General features: G+C 40.4%; 2 protein-coding genes across 2 annotated transcripts; both read right to left on the reverse strand.

Moving 5' to 3' along the window:
* Nucleotides 1-1,980: 1,980 nt before the first annotated feature.
* GCK72_004461 (uncharacterized protein) lies at nt 1,981-12,174 on the reverse strand (the record flags this gene model as incomplete). Its single annotated transcript, XM_053724694.1, has 7 exons — nt 1,981-2,124; nt 2,843-3,319; nt 5,320-5,856; nt 6,581-6,794; nt 7,797-8,040; nt 9,320-9,815; nt 11,953-12,174. 7 exons carry the CDS (start codon nt 12,172-12,174, stop codon nt 1,981-1,983), a joined length of 2,334 nt encoding a protein of 777 aa, XP_053588888.1.
* A 987-nt stretch (nt 12,175-13,161) lies between these two features.
* On the reverse strand, nt 13,162-17,413 carry GCK72_004462 (uncharacterized protein; the record flags this gene model as incomplete). The annotated part of the gene is made up of 4 exons (XM_053724695.1): nt 13,162-13,299; nt 13,396-13,521; nt 14,496-14,570; nt 17,309-17,413. 4 exons carry the CDS (start codon nt 17,411-17,413, stop codon nt 13,162-13,164), a joined length of 444 nt encoding a protein of 147 aa, XP_053588889.1.
* Between the last annotated feature and the right edge of the window lie 798 nt (nt 17,414-18,211).

Here is an 18,211-nt window from a genome sequence, read left to right on the forward strand (position 1 = left end):
TTTTTTTGCGATTTTAGACATTTTTTAAGTAGAAAAATTGGTTTTTTCATAAAAATTTTGCTCAAAAACGGTTTTTCATGCCAAAAATAGCTTTGAAAACCAAAAATGAGGTTTTTGAAAATTTTGGTTTTCTAGGCCACCAATTGGAAAAGTTAGGCCACGCCCATTTTTGGACCTTTTTGAGTTTTTTTGGTTGAAATTGCCTCAAAACGCTAGAAAACGGAATGTGGCCGAACTTTTGCAGTTTTTGGTTTTCTAGGCCATCAACTGGGAAAGTTAGGCCACTTCAACTTTTCGGCTATTTTTCACTGTTTTAAGCAGAAATTTATGAAAAATACCGATATTTCCACGTAAAAATATCTAAAATCGCATGAAAAATACATTTTTTTGCTTAAAAAAACGCTGAAATTTGATATAAAATCTGCGTGGCCTAGAAAAAAGCTCGGCCACCTCTTGCTCGAAATTCTCCAATTCCTCTCCCAACCCCATCTCATTTTGACCTTTTTAGGACTATCTGTATGTGTAAATTTTGATTCCCCCCCCCCCCCCCCTTCTGTAATTCCCCCGTCCAAAATAAGCCCCGCCCCTTTTTTCCGATGATGTGCATTTTCTTCATTTCCACTATTCCGGGTATCCGATTCGATGATTCATTTTTTGTCAACCACTTTAAGCCCCGCCCCCTTTTTTCCCGACCTATCCCGATGATGATCTTTTCTCGTTTAGTATTTGCCCCCCTCTAACTCCACCCCCTAATTTTGTAAAATTGAAAATTTTCTGATGACTTTTTACTGGTATGCCCCGCCCCCTTTTACGCTTAATATTGTCCCCGCCCCCTCAACCATTTCTGTGATATATCAACAATACTCTTTTTCAATTTGTCATCCTGCTCATTGCTCTTTGTTATTTGCGGGATTCACGTTTTACTCTGTCAGTTTTTGACTTTTTTGTTCTGAAACAGAATAAATTAATTCCTAAAAATTTTTGTTCGTTTTTTTTTAACGCAGAAATTCCAAAATACAGCAAACACCGCGACGCATAAATGCACAATGTGGGCGGAGTTTGAGTAGCCCCGCCCACTTTTGCAAGTTGCCGCACAAACGCTTACGAACAATGCGGCGCGGTTTTTGCTGCAATTTTTCACAATTGCCAGTGATGGCCGAACTTTTTTGTTTTTTTGTGTTTCTAGGCCACGGAATCGTTTTGGGGAGCGGAGAAAGGGGCGTGTCTTCGCTCCTCCCACTTTTGCAATACTGCCGCGCACTTTTCTTTTTCTGTAAATTTAAAAAAGTATATCAAAAACAAGTATTTTTCGACAAAACTCATATCAAAACGATCTGAAAAAAGAGTGCGCGGCAATGCTGCAAAAGTGGGAGGAGCAAATTAAGCTCCTCCCAATTTTTATTTTTTTCTGTTTCTACACCAAAAAGTTTTTAACAAAGTCCGCAAACACCGCAACGCAAAAATGCACCAAAAAAACTCACAGTAACCCAAAACTTCAAAACCTCGAATCCCAAAATACCAAATACTTCATTTTTTCTAATACAAAGGGGGATGGGCACAATGCGATATAAAAAAAAGAGGAAAAGTCTATACATATGACTGTTTGGATTCAGGGAGGATTCAGAGGGAACAGTTAGTTTAAATCATTTCTAAAACACACCGGACGTCTAAAAATTGAAAAAAAAAACGAAAAAAAACCGGATAAAAAGCAAGGAAAATGGGGTTGATAGTGTTGACAGAGACTGCGGATAGAATCACAGATACTATTTTTGAAAGAAATTGCTATACATATTATACAAAAAGCTGGAAACTAGTGGATGGTCGAGAGGACGAATTCAAGCGAGTAAAAAAATAATACTAAAAGAAAGGGGCGGAGTCACACAAAAATCAGATAGAAAAATCGATAAAACATGAAATGATTGCGCCTATTTTCAGACATTTGACACAAAAAAGGAACCGAAATTTGATGAAAAGAGAGATTTAAGCCCATGTGGGTTTCGCCTCCTCGGGTTTCGCCGGTTTGCAGTAGAGCACGTTTGCCAAGAAGAGGGCGAGATCGGCGTTTGTCCAGTAGGCAAAGTGAGATTTCAGCACTGACCAGTAGGATTTTTCGGTGAGCGCCGGCTGAAATACGTATGGTATTGGTGTGATAGGGCCGCAAATAGGCCTAAATGAGGCCTAACTATGGTCTGAGGCCCGTTTATTTTTGAATTTAGGCTAATCAGACTCAATTGAAATTTCAGGCAAATTTAGGCCTATTTCAGGTAAATCTAGGCCTAATTCAGGCAAATCTAGGCCTATTTTAGGCAAATCTAGGACTAATTTAGGCAAATCTAAGCTTTTTTCAGGTAAATCTAGGTCTATTTCAGGTAAATCTAGGCCTATTTCAGGCTAATCTAGGCCTGTTTTAGGCAAATCTAGGCTTATTTTAGGCAAATCTAGGACAAATTTAGGCAATGCTAGGCGTATTTCAGGTAAATCTAGGCTTATTTCAGGCTAATCTAGGCCTATTTTAGGCTGATATAGGCCTATTTCAAGCAAATCTAGGCCTATTTCAGGCAAATCTAGGTCTATTCCAGGCTAATTTAGGCTTATTTCAGGCTGATTTAGGCCTATTTCAGGCAAATCAAGGTCTCTTAGGGGCCTTTTTCAATTTCAAGCGAATTTAGGCATATTTTTTTAAACCTAATTAAACTCAGTTTAAACTCAATTCTATCTGATTCAGGCAGATCTAGGTCCGTAGGCAAATCCAGGCTTGTTCAGGTCTGATTCTCCCGATTTTAGGTCAATTTTCTTCAAATTTTGATTCAATTCACGTCACATCCACCAGATTTCCACCAACCTGCAACTGAAAATCGATTCTATGCGGCACCCGAACGCCCGACCCCAATATCCTCTCAGCCAACGGTAACTCCTCAGCCGCCTCTTTCCCCACTTCGATATGCTCCGTAGAGGTGGCCTGAACGGATTGAAGGCTCGCCGAGCTCTGCGTTTTCTTCGGATTATTATTAGAGCTTCCAAACGAGAACCATCCCTTTTTCACCACCGCTTTCGGCTCTTTATTGGCTGCCGTGATGTCACACGGCGGTGGGGGCGGAGTCATCGATCGAGGGGAGGAGCAACCGCTACGGGCGTCCTCATCTGAATCACATTCGTCCTCTTCGTCGACGTCTTCATCGCCTCCGCTTTTCGCGTCGGCAGCGTCTTTCTTGTTTTTCGCCTTATTCTGATTCTTCAGCTTTTTCAAGTAATGTTTGTAGACGTCCAATGGGAGGCCTTCGTAGGAGGCACGTCCTCTCAAGTCGGCGTTGGAGAATAACTGAAAATATATGTTGGGTTACAGTAATCTGGACGTTTCGAAACCATAACGTTTTGAAACTGAGAAAAATATGATGAAAAATGTCTCACTATCGAAATGATATGGTTTCAGAATGTCTCGGTTTCAAATCGGCGAGACATTTAATAACCTCCCGTTAGGAAACCGAGACGTTTCGCAACCGAGAAATGTATGATGTCGAAATGGTTACCAAATGTCTCGGTTTCAAACGGTATAATTTCGAAACGGGAGCGGCTTCAGGACGTTTCAAAACCAGACGTTTCGAAACCATGATAATCACGTGTAGTGCCGTAACGTCACGGTTTCAAAACGGCCGGTTTCGAATCGTCCGTTTTTGAAACGTTTTGAAACCGCTATTTGACGCCGAGTCGTTTCGAAACGAAGACGTTTTGAAACCGATACATTAGGTATCAACATCACACATTTTTCGGTAGCGAAACGTCACGGTTTCAAAACGACTGGTTTCCAAATGTCCCGGAGGCAAATCACGGTTTTATGACGTTACGGAACCGTGACATTCTAAATTTTCTAGGTTCCGAAACGCAATCGGCGCCAAATGACGCTTCTGGAACGTTTCGAAACGACAGACACTTTACAACTGAGACATTTCAGGACTGTAATGTCTCGGTTACACCAAACGCCTTCAGCGCCAATTACCAGTTCTCGAACGTTTCGAAAACGATACATTTGATAACTTGACGTTAGAAAACCGAGACGTTTTGTAACCGAGCAGTCGAAATGTCTCGGTTGCCAAGCGTCCGGTTTCGAAATGTCCCTAGGACGTTACGAAACCGTGAAACCAGTCATTGTAAATGTTTCGAAATAACCGGTTTCGGAACGTACTCGGCGCTAAATAACGGTTTTGAGATGTTTCGAAACTGTGACATTTCTGAACTGTAATATCTTGGTTTCCGAGCGTGAACCGTCTGAGAAACGTCATCGGCGAAAAATAACGGTTCTGAAGCGTTTCGAAACCGGGACGTTTGGCAACTGTGACATTTCAAAACTGCAATATCTCGGTTCCGAAACGTCCTCGGTTCTGAATAACGTTGAGAGCGCGCTTGGAGACCGAGGCATTTCGACATCAGACAATTCTTTCGGTTTCGAAATGCCTCGGTGCCAAACTCTTTATGTCAAATAGCAGCTCTAGGAAGTTACGAAACCGTGAAAATTTCGTTCCTAGCAAAATTTTCAAAACGGGCGATTTCAAAACTTCTAGGTTTCGAAATGTCCCAGAGCCAAATTACGACTCTAGGACGTTTCGAAACCGAGACATTTGGCAACCGAGACATTTCAGAACTGTAATCACTCAGTTTCGAAACGTCCTCTTCACCATAATAACCAGAGTTGCAACGGGCCGGGCCGGGCCGAAATCAGAATTTCTCCGGCCCGGATTTTCAGTACTAAAAAAATTCAATTTTTTTTTTCGAAAATTTTCCAATTTTTTTGGCAAAAAAATTTTAAAGGGGGACACAACTAGTTCTAAATTGAGGGTTTTTGATATGAATCGATTCAGAAAGCCAGGAAAAAGATACATTTTTAGGTTTCATGTCTGAAAATGCGTCTAATGCGAGTTATGAGACCTCAAAATGTCAAAAATCGATGCTAATCGTGCACTTTTTCAGTACATTTCAATAGAAATTCTCCTCGTCCTACACATGAAAGCAATATTTTCAAAAATTTTCAAGAAAAAATTCGAAAAATGAACATTTATGAATGCATTTCACGTTCAGACGAGGAGAATTTCTATTGAAATGTACTGAAAAAATGACGACGGGGAGCGATTTTTGGAATTTTGAGGTCTCATAACTCGCTTAAAACTGATTTTTTGATATTCTTGAGAAAAAATTTGGAAAATTTTCAGACAAAAAAATTATTGAAAAAAAAATTCTAGTGAAAAAAAATTCAAAAATTCAAATCCGGGCCGACCGGGCCGGCCCGGCGGGCCTGCCCGGAATTTTGCAAGTATGATAATAACCTACTTTAATCGGTCGAATATGTTTATATTCGGGCGTGAAGAATGGTTCCAACCGATACGCCACCGGATCATACGGATGGAATATATTGAACACTCTCTCCACATTCGTCGTTTTCGACAACAAATCCGTCGACGCTCCGCCCCTCATCGTCAAGAAAACTCCAAGTGGAGAGCCAACTGCGAAGAGATACTTAACCTTGAAATTCAATTGCTCCTCATTGGTAACCAATAACTTATGAATGCCTCCTTCCATGTGCTCACGAAGTTGCTCTCTCGACCGTTTCATCGATTCCAGGGCAGTCCGTGCGCCTTGTGTGTCCGCTGTCGTCGTCTCTTGTGGATTCTTTTCCAGATACTCGTCTATCGACTTGGTGACATATTTGTCGTAGAGCATTAGAGGTGAGTATTGAGTGAGCACATCGTAACATATCACTGAGCCCAGTGAGTGACCGAATATCGAGACGTGACCGTTGAATTGCGGGTTGTTCGCTTTGAAGAGTTTGTAGGTACGGTTGAGTTGAGCCACCACGCCGCGAACGATCTGGAAATTAAAAGTACGTTTTTTTTCAGAAATTTCAGAAATTTGTTGTTCGGCGAGTCCGGATGTCCATTTTTCCGATTGCGGATGTCTGGACGTTCAGACTGACAGACAGGCCAAATTCGGATCATAATTTGAAAAAAAAAAACAAAAAAAATCGATTGTGAGAGTATGGACATCAGGATATATGGAAATTAGAACGGACAAGATTTACGGAAATTGAGAGTCTGTCTGTGCATCTGGATGTCCGGATGTCCAAAACGAAGGAATTTTGAATATCTGGACATTTGGAAATTCGGACAGACTTGTAGACATACGGAGACTGAGATTTTCAGTCTGTCTATTAATCTGGGCGTCCAGATGTCCGAAAGTATGAAATTCAGACAGCATTTCAGGAAAATGACCATTTTAATTTATCTGTGCATCTGGATGTCCAGATGTTAAAAATTTTAAGAATTTTTAAAGTTTTTGGACATCCAGACGTCTGGAAATCCAGACAGACGCTACGATAGGAGCAGAATTTACAAAAACTTGCTGGAAAACTTGTCCATCTGTAAATCCGGGCGTCCGGATGTCTGTTTTCAAAATTGAGGACATCTGGATATCCGGATAAACAAGACAGACACACAGACAGATGGGAATTCATCAAAACTGACAATTTTGAAGATATCCGGATCCACAGACACACAGATAGACGGAGATGATTTCTACAGACACCTATCCTTACCTCAGTTCTGAAAAGAGGACTCTGATAATACATCACATCCATCGCCGTACTATTCAGAGATGCTCTCATACTGCTCATTTTTGGAATTGTGATATTATCAGTGAGTCCGTTATCTAGAATCAATGAAGATCTCCATTCGACTGGAAGGAACATTGGGCGGGACTTCTCATCCGGATAACATTTCTCCATTGCTGCCACCACACCGTCACGGACTCTAAAATAAAAAATAATTGGGGGGAGTTTTCCAACCAAAATTTTAGGGAACTGTGTAAGTGGGCGGGGCTTAACATTATTTCTGCAAAATTTTTAAAAATTGCGATCACTAACACACAAACTTCCAGAAAAGTAGGCGTGGCTTACATTTTAGAGATTGGAGAAATCCAAGAAAAAAGAAAAAGTGGGCGGAGCTTTTAGTTTGAAAAAAGTTTAAAAACTTTTCAAAATATAGCTGAAAGTGGGCGGAGCCTAAACATGGAAATTTTTGATGAATACTTTCTGAACGTGGGCGGGGCCTACATAAAAATCTAAACTTTTTCAAAAATATACATTTTCAGAAAAGTGGGCGGAGTCTGAAAATAAAATTTTCCATAATATGGGTGAAGCACGAAATTTCTGAAGACATCAAGTTTTTCATGTTTTTAGAAAAAGTGGGCGGAGCCTAAAATACAAAAACCTCCAATCTTTCGCTACGACTTTTGAGAAAAATGGGCGGAGCCAACTTCCCATAAAAAGTGGGCGGAGCTTAAAGATCCACTTTTTTCCAGAATTTTCAGAAAATAGGTGAAAGTGGGCGGAGCCTAAATATGGAAATTTTTGTGAATCCTTTTTGAAAGTGGGCGCGGCCTAGAATTCTAAACTTTTTCAAAAAATAGACATTTTCAGGAAAGTGGGCGGAGCCTGATAATAAAAATTTCCATAATATGGGCGGAGCACAAAATTTCAGAAAACACCAATTTTTTTTCCGATTCTTAAGAAAAGTGGGCGGAGCCTAAAATACAAAAAATGGTATAATTTCCAACCTTCCGCTATAAGTTTTGAGGAAAAAGTGGGCGGAGCCAACACCTAAGAGAAAAATTATTCCGTTTAAAAATGGGCGGAGCTTAAAAACAACATTTTTTCTTTAAAAAGTTGAAAAATGTGATTTTTCTTCACTATTTTCTCGAAACATTTTCAAATTCCTCTGGAAAAAAATGGGGGGCGGAGTCTCCCAACTCACTGATTAGCATTCTGAGCGATCAAATTCTCGTATCCCTTCTGTCCGATGCCGTGAACGACGAGAATGAGATGAGAGATTTCGGCGGAGGCATCGTGCCACTCGCCCTCCAGATGATATCCACGACGGAGTGGTGTCGTTTTCGCCCATAAATATCTCAAAATTGCATTTCCTTTCTGATGGAGAGAGATGTCGATCACTGAATTCCATCGGATATCGTAGCCGTCGACGTGGAGCTCGGCGAGCACTGAAAATACGGGAAAAATCAGTTTTTTTCCAGAAATGAGTCTGCCTGTGTGTCTGGATGTCTGGATGTCCGGATGTCCCAATTCTGAGCTTAGCTGTAATTTGAATTTGGCGCCAATTTTCCGGGCCTTCGGGCCGTAAATTTTGTTGACAAGGCACGGCCCGGGACTTTTTTGTGTCTGGATGTTCGGATGTCCCAATTCTGTCTATTCTTACAAATATTGTTTGTGTGGAAGAACTTCTCAATTTCTTGGATTTCTAGGCCACCGCATGTTCTTACAGTATGCCTCTGTTCGTGGCCTAACTTTCTCTTTTATTGGGTTTCTAGGCCACCATCAAAATGTTTTCTAGGTTTCACATTTTACAACGTTAGTCAATGACCGAACGTTTTTATACCGTTTTCCACGGTGGCCTAACTTTCTAGAGCTATGGATTCCTAGGCCATCATATCGAGGCTGAAATTGGCGGTTGGGGTGGCCTAACTGTCGCTTTTTTGGGAACCTAGGCCACGAGACGTAATTTTCAAGTTTTTGGAATCTTAGGTTATCTCTCATTTTCTCATGGCCTAACTTCCCGAATTTGCAGATTCTTAGGCCACAATTCGAACTTCGTCTAAAGACTGTTTTTTTTCTAATGTTTGCGGTTTTCTGTGAAAAAATTGAGTTTCCGCAAGAATTTTCAAACTTTTTCGCGGGCTGAAACGCAAGTTCGGCAGGGTTTTATGGGCGGAGCTTGAACTGGAAGCGGATAAAATTCCGCCTGATTTTTCAACGAGCAACATTGAATTTCAAGATAAATTCGTAGTTTAATCGATTGTTTTCAACGTTTTTTGCCGCATATTCGAAAATTTTTCATACTCATTCAATAAAATCACGAATTCATCTTGAAATTCAATGCTGCTTGATAAAAAATCAGGTGGAATTTCATCCGCTTGCAGTTTAAGCTCGGCCCACAATACCCTGCCGCACTTGCGTTTCAGCACGCGAAAAGTTTCGAAAGAAACTTCATTTTTTCACAGTAGCGGTTGGTGGCCTAACTGTCATTCTTTTGGTATCCTAGGCCACAAGACGTAACTTTCTAGTTTTTGGTTTTTGGGTTCCTAAGCTATCGCACCGTTCTCTTTCATTTTCCCATGGCCTAACTTCCCAAATTCCCAGATTCTTAGGCCACAAATCGAACTTCGTCTAAAGTCTGATTTTCTCTCAAATTTTAAGGTTTTCTAGGCCATGACCTAACTTTTATAATCTTCTGGGGTTTCTAGGCCATTTGTGGAAACTCACCCGGTTTATTACTGGTCTCCGACTTAGAGAACACCGTCGTCCCCTCGGGAATCATCTGATTCCTGAAACACTGCAAATGATTCTTTTCAATCGAATCGGAAAGCGGCATTTCAAGTGGTTGATAGTCGGGTGTGAACCATGTCCCCCGTCTGATCTCTTTCGAATCCTCTTTCCAATAGATCGGATCGATTCGTGTATTCTCTTTATTCACTCGATACTGTCCGTTGAGCACCACAACCATTGGTTTCTCTTCCTGTTGCTGGTGACTCCCTTCTGCTCCTCCATTTTCTGGCTCCGACTCGTCCGCCGCGTCCATTTTATAGTGGCTCAACGACTCATCGTATATCGTCTGAATCGTCTCGTCCAACTCGATTCTCTTCTCTTTTCTATACTTTATTTCCAGCATTATCGAGTCACGACCGTTGAACGGTGTCCATGATGCGCCTTTCGGCTCCTGGTAGAACCAACGCACTTCTGAGCATTTTAGTTCGGTTACCTGCAAGAATTGAGAGGTTTTTCTAGGCCATTTTCAGATTTTTTAAAAGGATTTTTGATTTTTGAGCTGAAAATCGAAGCCACGCCCATTTTTTTGATCAATTTTGATAGATCTCTAGGTTAGAACCGCATTGGCGAGGTCATACTTCAGAAAATACTAAAAAACCTTTATTATGACGCCTTAAAATCGCTGTAAACGCTAAAATTCTTTTGATCATAGGGATTTTCAGCCGGAAATCGAAGCCACCCCCCATTTTTTTGATCAATTTTGATCGATCTATAGATTAGAATAGCTTTGGCCAGGTCATACTTCAGAAAATTATAAGAAACTTATATTTTTGACACATATGCTAAGCATCGATCTAAACCCCACAATTCTAGTTCTCCTGACTCAAAATGAGCTTTGATGGAAGAGTTTTCCTACGCAGCCGTGTAGTCCTCTCGGACAACCGTTTTGATCAATTCCTCGTTTTTTTCTACACATTTTCGTGATTTAAATGTTGAAAAAGTGAGGAATTGAACAAAAATCTTGTCCGAGAGGACTACACGATCGCGCGAAAAGACTCGTCCACCAAAGCTCATTCTGAGTGAAAAAAAAATGGAGTTGTGGTGTTTAAAGCGATTTTTAGCAAATTCGTCAATAATAAAAGTTTCTTAGAACTGTCAAAAAATAGGCGTGACTTCGATTTCCGGCTGAAAATCCCTATGATCACAAGATTCTGAAAGTCAAAAGAGATTGTGTTCGCTCTCAAAACAATTGTTGTTTGTTTTTGAACACATAATATATATATATATACCGTAAAAACTGTATTTGAGGTGCATGCAACTCTATTGTTCAACGGGTCTGTTGGAGTGCAACTCTATTAGAGGGGCAATTCAAATAGAGGGTGCACCTCTATTTTTCGTCGACGAATTCGCCTGTCCTCGATACCCAACTATCTCTTGAATTTGCTTGATTTCAATAGTTTTTATGCCGTATTTATTGAACTTTCACTTAAAAAACGGAAAAAAATTCTGAATTTTTATGGCAAACCACGTTTTCAACATTAAAAATGCTGAAATAATGATGTGAGAGAACAGTTCGGAGTCAGTTAATGATAATATAGAGAAAAGTGTAAATCGCTGGAGGGCAACTGTATTAGAGGGGCACCTCAATTAGAGGGTGCAACTCTATTGTTCAAAGGGTCCGTCGGAGGGCACCACTATTAGAGGGGCACTTCAAATAAAGGGGCAACTGAAATACAGTTTTTACGGTAATTATACTTGTAGTTTGAACATGATCAATACGTGTAAGAGAACGATCTAGGAAGCGTTTTGGCCGAGAAGCAACATTTCGGGATTTCGGCGTTTCGGAGCCCATCTTGAGCTAGAAACACGTTCATAGGCCTTACTAGTCATTGGACAGATTTCAGAGTCATTATATGTAAAAATCAGCTATCTCACATTATCTGATGTGATCTATAATATACAAACGTAGAAAGATACCTATAAGTTACTATAACTAAAGACCGGACTTGCAAAGGTGGTGAATCGCTTAAAATTCAATGTTTTCAGCTGACAATATACCAAAATGAAGATCACGGCAAGCTCTATGACACTGATGTAACAAGGGAAGTCTTTGGAGACGCCATTTTCAAACGACCTATAAATTTGGTTATAGGTATTTTCGACCACGAGGAGTCCATTTCTGCAGTCAAAACCTGCTAAATGTCTCTGCGAGAAGAGTCATGAGCTCTCAAACTTTTCATATGGTTTAGCTTTTTTTCCATGTAATTCCAAATCGGCAAATAGTATACGCAAGATATTTCCATTTTTGCGACGTACGAGCACAGGTAAACCGCTGGGGAACACAAATGAAACCGCGTGGTGGCGTATATCCCACGGATTTGTAATTCCATGTGAACAGGCTTAACCAAATGAAAAGTTTGAGAGCTCATAACTCGGCTCGCAGAGACACTTAGCAGGTTTTGACTACAGAAATGGAATCCTCGTGGTCGAAAACACGTATAAACAAATTTATAGGTCGTTTGAAAGTGGTGTCTCCAAAGACTTCCCTTGTAAGACAAGCCTGATGGCGGATCTTTAATTAGCCGCAGACCGTGTTGAAGTGCAAAACGCCAAGAAAGTCCATTGCCTACCTTGGGTCTCTCCATCACATACTTTTGCCACAGAATACTTCGAAACGGTGCCTCGAGATTCCGTTCAGTCGTCTGAACCATATCAATGAGTACTTGTCGTGCATGAGGCACACTTTTCGACCGAGTTTGTCGTGTACGTGGAACACTCAGAAAGTTGGCGGGAATCGGGGACGTTGGTGACGTCGGTGGAGACGTCGGAGGGGACGTCGGAGGAGATTGCATGATTTCAGTCAAGTTTCGAGTGACAAAAATGGAGAAAAACTCTTCTTTTCAGTCAGAGAAGAAAATGACGAAGGGAGAGGCAGAAAAAGCAACAAAATGACGCATCCTTCTGTATGCCTATTCCTAAATATATGTAGTTCAAGAGGAACGAATCGTCATACGGAGGAGAGAGATCGGAATACGAAAAAAAAAAGAAATGTCAGAGAGGAAGAAGAAGAAGGTCAAGGAATTGTTGCCTGGCAAACAAATGAGAAAATGTTTGCTAATCAAGGAGAGGAAACGCGTCAAAGGTGCGACAGATGGGGATTCTGAATCTGTTTCCAAATAAAGAAAACGGTGAAAATACGCGTCAAAGAAAGACACCCCCGTCTTTCATAATTTCCGACTGAAAACCGCATTTTAAGCCAAAAAGTCTAGATTTCAGCTCAAAATCTCTATTTTAGAAAAAAATTGACGGAGATTTTTAGATTTTCGTAATTCTGTTGATCCGGATTTCCATATTTGTCAGTTTGTCCAGATGTCCCTCAATTCACGGCGTCTGCTGGCGTGCCTTCGACGCATTTCTCATACTCAGATGCCGGGAAACGCGATAAAGGTGCGCCAGCCCTATCTTTCTCATTGTTTCCGAATTCGTCTGGCGTTCCTCAGGCGCGTTCTAATAGACCAGTCATAATCTGTGTTTTCTCATGTCCAATTCCAGATATCGAGATAGTTTCAGATACCAGAATGTCTGGCGTGCCTTTGACGCGTTCTGTACATTCAGATGTCCCCGGAACGCGTCAACGGCACCCCAGTTGCTCAATTTTCCCTTCAAACTTGTAGAAAACCCCCATTTTCCAATTATTCTCCATAAGAATTCCAGCTATCAGGTCAAAAACCTACGATAAATACACACTTTTTTGCTCTATTTTTTCTGTTTATTTGCCCATAAAAAGGAATTCGTCACCTTTTTTATGAGATAAAAATGTAAAAAATGGTCAAACAAACTTAACGTAAACGTTTAGTGCGGCATAAACTGTGATATGGGTTCTTTTTGTGGAAAAAACCGATAAAACTCGTATCAATACGTGTTTTTGTTATCACTTTGTGATGTGTGACTATTATAGCATTTTCGAGTGGAAAAAGCTGAAAAAATGATAAAAAATGACTGAAACTACCTTAAACTATTGATTTTAGACCGTTTTAAGTCATTTTTGTCAAATTTTCGTGTCAGAAACCCACCTTTCGTCTTCTATTCCGTTGTGGTGGGACTGGTGTTCCGGCGGTTTTTGAAGATGATCCGGCGACTGGTCCGGATTTTGAGGCGGGTGGAATTACGTGAGCGGATGAGCCAGGGTTTCCGTTGCTCTGAAATTGGGTAGAGGTTAGGGAGCATGAGAGAATATCCAGATGTCCTGAATGTGTCTGTCTGTGTATCCGAATGTCCGGATGTCCGTAAACATCTCAGAGCGTGAGTTTGTCTGTTTGTCCGGATGCCTTCAAATGTACAATCTCAAAAGTATAGGAGCGGATCAGGGCTGAGAGAAAAAAACGAATAGTTTTTGAAAAAAAAAACCATTCAAAAAATTTTTTTGGTTATTTGGGCTGAAATTTTCAAAATTTAAGTGAAAAATAGATATTTTTCGATTTTTTCTGAAACTTTTTCTAAGTTTGTACTCAAAAACAGGTTTCAGGGAGTTTGTTCTTGTAATACTTACAGTTTTCATTCAAATTCAAGATTTTCGCCTTCGAAAAACTGATTTTTTTTCAGACAGTTTTCTTGAATTTTTTTCAAATTTTCCGGTTTTTTGGATGAAAAATTTTCGAATTTTTTCGATTTTTTCCGAAAATTATTCTAATTTTGTACTCAAACACATGTTTCTGAGTGCATGTCCTCGAAATACTTACAGTTTTTATATAAATTCCCTTTTATATAAATTTTCAATTTTTTTGGTTTTTTCGGTCAAAAGTTTTTGAAAAAAGTTTTTTCGCACAGTCCTGGCTCGAATTTCCGCGAAAAAAATGAAAGTCTGTGTGTCCTTATATTTTTAACTTTGGCAATTAGCTTGATCATCGATCTGTCTGTCCAGGATATCCAGATGTCCACAATTTCTGATTTTGCTGGTCAGTCTGTTTGTCAGTCGGATTGTCCTGATGTCCACTTTGTCCGTCTGTCCCACTATCCTGATGTCCACTTTGTCTGTCTGTATACGCATACGTCCGCTGTCCGGATGTCCGCTCTAACTGTGTGCCCATATATTCAGATGTCCAGATGTCCATTCAGTCTATCTGTCCGTCTGTCTGTGTGTCCCTCCATCAAGATGTCCCCTATCCAAACTCACCGGTAGCCCAGACGGTCGTGACAAGTCGCCATCTTTCGTCTGCGCCATTGTGTACTTTGCTGCCGGATCGGGGTTCTAAAAATCAAAAAAATTGGAATTTGATGATAAGAAATTTCTCTTTTATTTTTTCTTCTCAAAATTCTTTTGGTTGGCAACGAAATGGTTTTTTTTGGTTGGTTGATTGGTTCACGGAAATGATTGATAATGAATGCGAAACGAACAAAAAAAAAGTTGGAGGGGTCGGAATTCAGTGGTGTGATATGTATAGAAGATAGATAAGGGATACTGTAGCGGTTCTCGCAAAAAATGATATTTTTGCAGAGATGACACGCCTCTCGACTACGGATAGGGTAGGAGATGGTACGGTAGGAGGGAACGGTTGCTAAGAAACCACTCGATGGCCTAGAAACTCACAAATTGGGAATCTTAGACCATCTCGAAGAACTCACGGTGGCCTAGAGTTCCGGGGTTCTAGGTCATCAAAAAGAAGGCATTTTTTGATGGCTTAGAATTCACAATTAGGAGATTCTAGGCCACCAAATCGTAAATAAATTTGGAATCGTTAGAGACCACTGGGCATCAGGAAGTACTTGGTGGCCTGAAAACCTTAACTGTGAGTTTTTAGGCCACCGAACGAGAGCTAAGACTCAGAGCGCTCAGGTGGCCTAGAAAACCTCATAACAGTAATCTCGGCCACCTAGCTCTGATAGTCAGAGCCTCTGACTGGCAAGCGGATGACAGAAAATGTCTCAATATGCTGACGCTATCAGTTAGCTGCCGGTAGCCACCGGTAGAGTTCATGGTGGTCTAGAAATCTCAGTGGAAAGATTCTAGTCCATCGTTCCGATTGATGGCAGCTATCAGTCTTGAGAAATCACGGTGGCCTAGAAAACCTCTATGACAGGATTCTAGGCCACCCAGCTCTAACTGACGGCCCTCAAGAGGCATAACCAATTTGCCAATCAGAAAATGGCTTAGTGGCCTGAAAACCATTTTTATGGGATCCTAGGCCACCTAGCTCTGGAAGACGCCAAGTTTCTCCATAACTATTATGGTGGCCTAGAAACTTCCCGAATGACGGAATTCTAGGCCACCCCTAGTAACCCACCGTATCATCCGACTTTGCATTTCGGGCATCTTTTCGGCTGCCCAACGCCGTTTTCAGCGAGAAAATAATCGACTCGTCCAGTTTTGCCTCGCTTTCAGACACAAAATATAATGTTGTGAATGGGGCACCAAACACTATCACTTATATTTCGAGGTGATAAGGAGTTCTGGCTTTTTTCTCGGATCGTCTGCGTCTCTCTCTCCCTTGTTCTCTAGAACACACACTATACCTAAAATATAGATAGTGGTAGGGGAGAGAGAGGACTATTACTCTCGAAATTGCGTCGAAAAACGAGCGGAGAGAGGAAAAAAGGTCGATGATAGAGGACAGTTCGTGGCATACCGGGTGACGGGGGGAAAATCGGAATCGCGTCAACGGCACGCCAGTCTACTCATTTCCGTCAAATTTCGACTGATTTTCAGTTTTTTTTAAATGAGAAGTCGCGTCAAAGGCACGCCAGCGATAACCACTGTTCCAAATTTCATGAAAATTGAGTTATTTTCATGAAATTTGTGCAAATTTCAGTCGATATCGAGTAATTCGCAGATGAATCCCGTCAATGGCACGCCAGCAGTGCTTTATGGCTTATTTTCAACGATTTTCAGCGTTTTTCCGCTTAAAAAGTTGTTTTGCGCGTCAGAGGCACGCCCGACTCCAAGCTGACATCGTGAGGATTCTGAATCCGTTTTCAAAATTTCAAAAAATTCCATAATTTTGGAAATTCGAATACGGAATCTTCACACGACGTCAGTTTTTCGGTTTCCTCTAGAATTACATAAACGCGCCAAAGGCACCCCAGACAGCTAACTTCAGCCAATTTTTTGTCGAAAATTACTAAAGAATGGGCGTGGCTTACCTCCATTACTGTAATTATAGTATCAACGGCTATATTAGGAATCATTTAGAATAAAGTCGTGTGTTCACCCAATGGAAACAGTAAAAATGATATTTTCAGTCGAGAAAAAAGTCATTTCATGTCATTTATTGTGCTGAAACACGCAATTTTTATCGACTCTTTTTTCTAGTTTTCTAGTCAAATTGACAGTTTCTAGTAGTGATTTGACAGCTACGGGGGGAATTAGTCATAATTGACTAGGAATAGTCAAACAGATGTTATTTTTAATGGGGGGAATGGGTTAAAATGACGACTTTTGGTCTTGAAATGTTTTCCAAGTGGTCAGAAATCAGGTCAAAACCTCAAAAATTGGTCAAAAGTGCTCAAAATTGAGCTAAAATAACGAAAAAATGCATTTTCAGACTCAAGAAATTTCAAATTTGAGCAATTTTCTGTCTGAAAATGCCAGAAATAGGCAGAAATTGACTGGAAAACCTCAAAACGAGCTATTTTAAATTTTCGAACTCCAGAATAAGCTATTTTTCAGCTTTAATTGCTCAAAAAAGTCTACTTTCTTTCGTTGACAAGGCCCGGAAGATTGGCGCCAAATTTTCGTAAAATTGTTTGTTTAATACTGAATACTGATCAAACTTAGATCGAAAAACTGCAAAAATAGCAGATTTTCAATATGAAAACCTCAAAAAATTGGTGAAAAATTCTACTCAAAAACGTGATTTTTGGTCTAAAATCAGCTCAAATCAGTTCTAAATTCCTCCAATTCGAACCAATTTTCGGTCTTAAGAGCGCCAAAAATGGTCAGAAAATGACAATTTTTTAGTCATTTTCTCGTCAAGAACTCATTTTTCCTACCTCCAACACCTCATATCCCTGCTCGACGGGCACCACCTCACTACTCCGGAAGAGCTCATGAAAAGTGGCTGAAATTATGTCGAACCAACAAGCGAATAGACTCATGAATACAGTAAGAATGGTTGCTAATAATCTTCAATAACTGGGGGAGGGGCGACCCCACTTAAATGAGTCAGAAAAAGAGAGAGATAGAGAGAGATAGAGAGATCAAGGATTACAGAACGACACAATATCTATTTTTTTTCTATTTTTTGTGATTGATTAAATTTTGAAACGGTTTCTTCTCTTAAGGTGGGGGGGAAAGGGATAGGTTGGTAATAATTGATAACTTTCACTATAAGTGACAAAAATTTAGACGTGGGGATTCAGAATCTGGGGTTAGATTTCTGATCGGAGAGAAATTGGCTGAGAAAAACTCTCTTTCAGATAAAATACATTTTCGACCTGATTCTGACGGAATTTTAGATCGAGTGAGCACTCATGGAGTCTCCACGTTGGAGAGAGCCGAAATTCTATTGGAATCAGAAGCTGAGGATTCTGAATCTTCCAGACGGAATTTCAGAACCAAAAATAGACGAATCGAAAGCTGAAGACGTGGGGATTCAGAATCCGCTTTTAGATTTCGATTCGGAAACTAATTTTCAGATAAAACACGTTTTCAACCTGATTCTAACGGAATTTCAGATCGAAATGCACACGAATCGAAAGCTAAGGAAGTCGGGATTCAGAATCCGTTTCTAAATTTCAAGTGGGAAACTAATTTTCAGATAAAACACGTTTTCATCCTAATTCTGACGGAATTTCAGATCGAAACGTATACGAATCGAAAGCTGACGAAGTGGGGATTCAGAATCTCTGGTTAGTTTTGAGATCTTTGTTGAAAAAGTGATTTTTATAGGAATT

Source organism: Caenorhabditis remanei, chromosome II, assembly GCF_010183535.1.
Source record: "Caenorhabditis remanei strain PX506 chromosome II, whole genome shotgun sequence".
Classification (NCBI taxonomy): Eukaryota; Metazoa; Nematoda; class Chromadorea; order Rhabditida; family Rhabditidae; genus Caenorhabditis; species Caenorhabditis remanei.